Here is a 5452-nt window from a genome sequence, read left to right on the forward strand (position 1 = left end):
GTACCCTTTCTATCAAGGTTCTGGAAATAAATTTCTGAGACGGATTAAAAAACAAACAAGAACTCAAATTGTTGCTCTGGTACTTAACCTCTTAGAGGATGTGGGCAAATGGTCTACCTTTTCTTTCCCCTTATCTTGTGTCTAGTAGTGTCAAACACATACTGGGTGTTCGGGCATATTGCATGAATCTGACAGACCCTCTTTCTCACTATGTACAGTAGCTGAGCAAGCATAATGCTTTATAAAACAAAGACAATATAAATTTGTGTCTAAATATAATGAGAATACTTCAACAGGTAATGAAGAATATGGGATAATGATATAGTAAAAATATATAAAATAATATATAATAAAAAGAGTGAAGAATAGAAGGAAAAGACTAAAGGATCCTTCCTTTATGACTCGAGGTTTTACATGAACACACTCAATTTTAAAGGGAAAAAAATCAACGGGGGCATATAGATCCAAGGCATATGCCAGATGCCCATGCTAAAAGCCTGGTTTCTCCTGGACTTCAAAATGCCAGTATTCTTACTACCCTGCTGCTGCTGCTACTACTAGTACGACTTCTTTACCATGTACACGTTATCCAAACAGCAGCCAGGCACTCCTAAATTCATCGTATCACATCACTCGTCTGCTAAAACCCCTCAAGTAGCTCCCCATCTTGCTTGATAAAAGCCAAGTCCTCACAATGGCTTAAAATGCCCTACACAACCAGTACATGTTCCCACCCACCCCTAATCCTGTTCTGTCTGTTTTTTTTTGGGGGGGTGGTGGTAATTAGGCTTACTTATTTATTTTTTTGGAGGAGGTCCTTGGGACCTTGTGCATGCTAACCAAGCGCTCTACAACTTGAACTATACCCTCCCTGCCCCTGTTCTGTCTCTGACTCTATTTCTTACCATTCTCCCTACTCATTTTACTCCAGCCATACTGACTTTTGACCCTTCTTCTACATTGGCATCATAGCATGTGGTTCCCACCTTGGGGCCTTTGGACTTACCCTTGTCACCCCTCCCTGAAATGTTCTCCTCTTAGATCATGTGGCTTGATCACTTAGTTCTTTCATGTCTCTGCTGAAATGCCACCTTCCCAAGGAGGCCTTCTCCAACCATCTTTATCTAGAATAACAGTGCCCCGCAAACATTCCCTGACACCCTCACTCTGTTCTCCACAGCACTCATTATACTGACACACCGGTGTGCTGCCTCCTTCCCCTCACTAAAACATAACCTCCACATGGGACTGTTCCTGTGCCCTGCTGAAATCCTGGCACCAAAAACGGTGTCTGGCTGAGGAAGTACTTAAATGTTTGTTGAACTGTTTTCAAGAGTTTACAGAATTTCCTTGTAGTGGCTATCTGGTGGGAAGTTCAACAGGGACTTGAGGCTTCTAAAATGTTTATTTCCCAACTTTCATGAATGTGCACTAGAGGCTCCCAACAAGTAGTTCCTTTCACTTTAGGTCTACAATCCAGTCTAGTAGGATCTGATGAGGAGGGGGATCCAGTCACTATAATCTCTTCTGCTACACTCAGGGAATTGACTGTCAGCACTGAATTCCTTTCCTCCCCCATCTCATCTCAAGGTTCTTTTCTCACAAAAAGGACCCCAGGGATCTGGGATCCTTGGAATACAGGGCCATAACTTGCACAGAACAGGCACCCAGGCTGACTACATTTCAGCCTTGGAGCTAGCCCACACCAGATCTCTTCTGGGTGCAGGTGATAACCAAAACAGAAAGCCTTCTCAATCACAGATTTCAATCTTGTAGAAGCATTTATTTCAGTGATTAAAAGAATGCAGTAAATGGAATCTATACTGATGTACATTAGGCATGCACCTCTACCTGAAATTGCTGTTAGTTTTTGACAGGCCTAAATCTTTATAACTTATTTATTCATTTAGGCACATCTTTGAATTATTTTGGATGGACCCTGATATACAGGGTAAGTTAACTTCTTCCTTGTGGCAGTTTAGTATGAGAATTACGTTCACTGGCTAGATTCCTTTAACTAAAGGCCTCTAGACTCTCAGGCTACCTGTACTACCTCAAGACCATACTTGATATAGATATTCAAGTAAATCACAGTATAAGGGAGGGAGATAATCTAGAAAGCTGAAATGTACTGTATGAATATTCCATACATCTTTTTCCAGCACTGATAGTCAAACACTAGATAAGGAGGCCTACAGTTATGTACCAAATTACTCTTCCCCCACTACCGCCCTTTCTGAGAGCTAAAGATGTATATCAATCTCCCCAGAAATCTGAAAGGAACCCACGCAAATCATAGATTTTTACCTATGTGGTCCCGCTATCAAACTATAGAGCAGTTCCACTATTAAAATTATAGGAAGCAATTAGTGGGACTTTGAGAAAAGCATCATCCCACATACAGTGATATATGCATTTAGTAGAGTTTTCCATTCATCTGTCAATTGTTTTCACATGATTAGCATTAAAAACCACAACCCAAAACATATTTGACCCTCAAATCCCACACACACAAAAATTGGTCTTTGTTCATTCTCAGATGACAGGATGTCCCAAGAGTGACAAAGGTGGGAGCCAATTTCCCCAAAGACTTTTCTTCAACCATCACATCAACGGCTCTTCATTTCTTGAACTACCTTCCTTTTCCAAAAAGGTAATGCTGAGATCAGTCAGAAAGGCTTTCTGAGAAGACTGGCTTGGATTTCTGGGTCTGTTCCAGTCGATTCAAGATGAACTGGCTTGTATCAATGAAGCGCTCAACGCAGTTCACAAAACAGGCCTCAGCCCGACTGTCCAACTTTGGCCCAGGCTTGTCCATGCACTTTTCCTGCTCAGGACAAGATACAGAATCACAAAGGGAACTTGACAAAAAAAAAAAAAAAAGGTGGGGGAGGACTTCTTGTTGCTCAGAGGAAAAACTTCACTTAAAAACAGTATCTGATATGTTAATAGTTCACATTTGAGTTCACATTTGGCAGCTTACTCTGAGGCAATTTTCTATAAGCCTTACATTAAATTCTCACAACAACCCTACAGAATAGATATTATTAATCTTCATTTTACAAAGAGGGAAGCTGTGACACAGAGATAACTTTGTCCTAAGTCACAGGGCCAGAAAAATGGTGGAGCTGAGATATTCAAAGCAAGATAAACGGCAAAATACAAGTGAGATTATAAAAATGAAAAAAAGTGTAAAAAAAGAAAAAAAGAAATAAAAAGAAATACAAGTGAAGTTAATCCTTTGCTGAATTTGGTTAGAACTCTACAATGCTGCTTGCATTAAATGCCTTTAAATTAGCTGCAGAATAAAAGGTTGAAAGGATAAATCACTGCAGCAAGACACCCTAAAACTTACCAAAGGAAAAAAAAATCTATGACCCAAGATTCTGTAACCTTGTCTACTTAAGCCAGAGGCTCTTGAATCCTCTCAAAATGAATGGAAAATTATATGAATTTACCTAAAGGGCCCACAGCTTTCAGATTCTTAAAGCAGTCCTTAACCACATCCCATCCTGGCCCAAATGTAATGAATCAGATTTTAAAAAAAAAAAAATTGGGGGGAGAGTAATTAGGTTTATTTTTTTTAATGAAGTGCTGCGGTATTGAACCCAAGACCTCGTGCATCCTAGACATGCGCTCTACCACTGAGCTATACCCTCCCTCTGTAATGAATCAGATTTTTAAAAAGAATCAAAGGACTCTGGTTCAGGGCAGACAGGAGTTAAGTAAGCATTTGTTAAGGGTCAGAGTCCGACAATACTTATGGTTCGAATGAATTTTGTTCATTATTCTCTATCGTGCACAGAAGCCTTAGACTCTCCACTTCCAAGGAATATTATCCTTGCTTCTGAATTCTGTGAATTTTGTATGTCAAGGCAGGGCAGTTATGCTGTCCTTGGCAGCCAGAGAAAACTTTGATTCCAAGCTGCAAACAAATGCCTTCTACACTTTTGCCAAAGTCCCTTCACAGGGCATACTCAATTCTTCAACCTTCAGACCTGAAACAGTTTGGTATTACACAACAATCCAACAAGAAGGCAAAAGTGTGTATGTTGGTAGAAATTACACCACTTTATAGTTAAAGGACTAGAGCCACTCACTTCTCACAGGAGACGGTTAGAGCAACAGGATGATCAAGATAAACCCTGAGGGGTACAGGGTCAGCAAATTCACTGACTCCCTTGGGATTCAGGGTGCCAAAAATAAAATCTCAGTAGTGGGTCTCTTAGTTTTGGTGTACAGCACTAGGCAGCTTCAACCTTAGGTGCCTAAGGTGCCTAAGTCTTCTGTGACCCTGGGTCCTCTGGACTAACAAAGCCGAAGTCCGGCGTGACAGACCGCTGAGAAGCGGAGTCACCCTTTCTCCCTTCCGGCTGGGTCTGAGGAGCCTAAGGAAACCAAGCAGTGCTGCTGGGTCTCACCCCTTCCCCGAATCCCAGACGTCTTGGCGAGTCGCGCGGGGCAAGGACGGGGGAAAGTAGGTACAGTGGCCAGGTCCCAGCCCCAGGCTCCTCACCCAACAAAGTTCCGTCATCTGGTGCACCAGCTGCTGGAAGCGCTGCTTCTGAGTCTCCACTTCTATGAAATGCTGCAGCTGCGGGTCGACCGAGCCCAAACCCGTCGCGGAGGAAGAGGAGGAGGAATCCATCCCAGCGCGGCCACGCGTGCCGAGACGAACTCCGGACCAACTCACCGACCTTCACGTGTCTCCGCGGCGGAACCGGAACCACAACCCGCTGCCTCCGGGACAGTCCGGTGAGCGCACGGCGCCGGCGCGCGGCCCTACGCGCGGGCCCGCCCCTCGCGCCTCACCCCCCGCGCCGGGCGCACCTCCCAGCAGTCCACGCGCCTCGCTTCCGCCCACGCGCGACCCCGCGGCGGCGCCCCAGCTACACCCTGAGGTCTCAGAACTCGCGGCCTAACGCCCTGGTGCTGTCAAGAAGTTATTTCAAAGAGAAAAGAAAAAAAAAATAAGGTAAAATTAAAAAAGGAAGTTACTTCAGACCACATGGCCCGTTCCTGGCCTGCCCAACAGCCCCGCCCCTCCCTGTTTCCAAATTGGCCCGCGCTTTCCCAGCTGCCGAGATAGTGGTTGGCCAGGCTGCTCGGTCGGTCAGTTAGCGGTCCTGGGCCCCTGGTTCCAGTTCGTCGGTGGAGTTTATCCCGCCTGACGTGGGGGAAAACGGGCTCCGGCAGAATTTGTCCCTAACTGTCAGATTCATTCCGGTAATATCGCATGCCTGCTGTGTGCCAGGCACTGTGCTTTGGTTTGTGATCACTGTCTCTCATTCAGAAGCAGAACTTTCCAAGAGCCAGAGGGGTTAAATGCAAAGGATCCTGTCGAGTTCTCAAAGTAGTAATATGCCAAACCAATGCTACACAGCAGTGTTCTGGAACACTGAGGGCGCTTCAGGAAGGCTGCATGATTAATCAAAATAGCAAGAAAATGTCA

General features: G+C 44.5%; 1 protein-coding gene and 1 long non-coding RNA gene across 2 annotated transcripts in view; one reads left to right on the top strand and one right to left on the bottom strand.

Annotated features, from left to right (window-relative positions):
• Nucleotides 1-1758: 1758 nt before the first annotated feature.
• On the bottom strand, nucleotides 1759-4789 carry TIMM8A (translocase of inner mitochondrial membrane 8A). Its single transcript, XM_010969809.3, has 2 exons — nucleotides 4517-4789; nucleotides 1759-2827 (listed from the first exon to the last, which is right to left on the bottom strand). Exons 1-2 carry the CDS (start codon nucleotides 4646-4648, stop codon nucleotides 2666-2668), a joined length of 294 nt encoding a protein of 97 aa, XP_010968111.1. The 5' UTR covers nucleotides 4649-4789; the 3' UTR covers nucleotides 1759-2665.
• A 10-nt stretch (nucleotides 4790-4799) lies between these two features.
• Nucleotides 4800-5452, top strand: part of LOC105080739 (uncharacterized) — a 30708-nt gene continuing 30055 nt past the window's right edge. The window contains exon 1 of the long non-coding RNA XR_836378.3: nucleotides 4800-4975. This is a non-coding gene — a long non-coding RNA (uncharacterized LOC105080739). The remainder of the gene's footprint in view (nucleotides 4976-5452) is intronic.

The sequence above is a fragment of the Camelus bactrianus genome, chromosome X, assembly GCF_048773025.1.
Source record: "Camelus bactrianus isolate YW-2024 breed Bactrian camel chromosome X, ASM4877302v1, whole genome shotgun sequence".
Taxonomy (NCBI): domain Eukaryota; kingdom Metazoa; phylum Chordata; class Mammalia; order Artiodactyla; family Camelidae; genus Camelus; species Camelus bactrianus.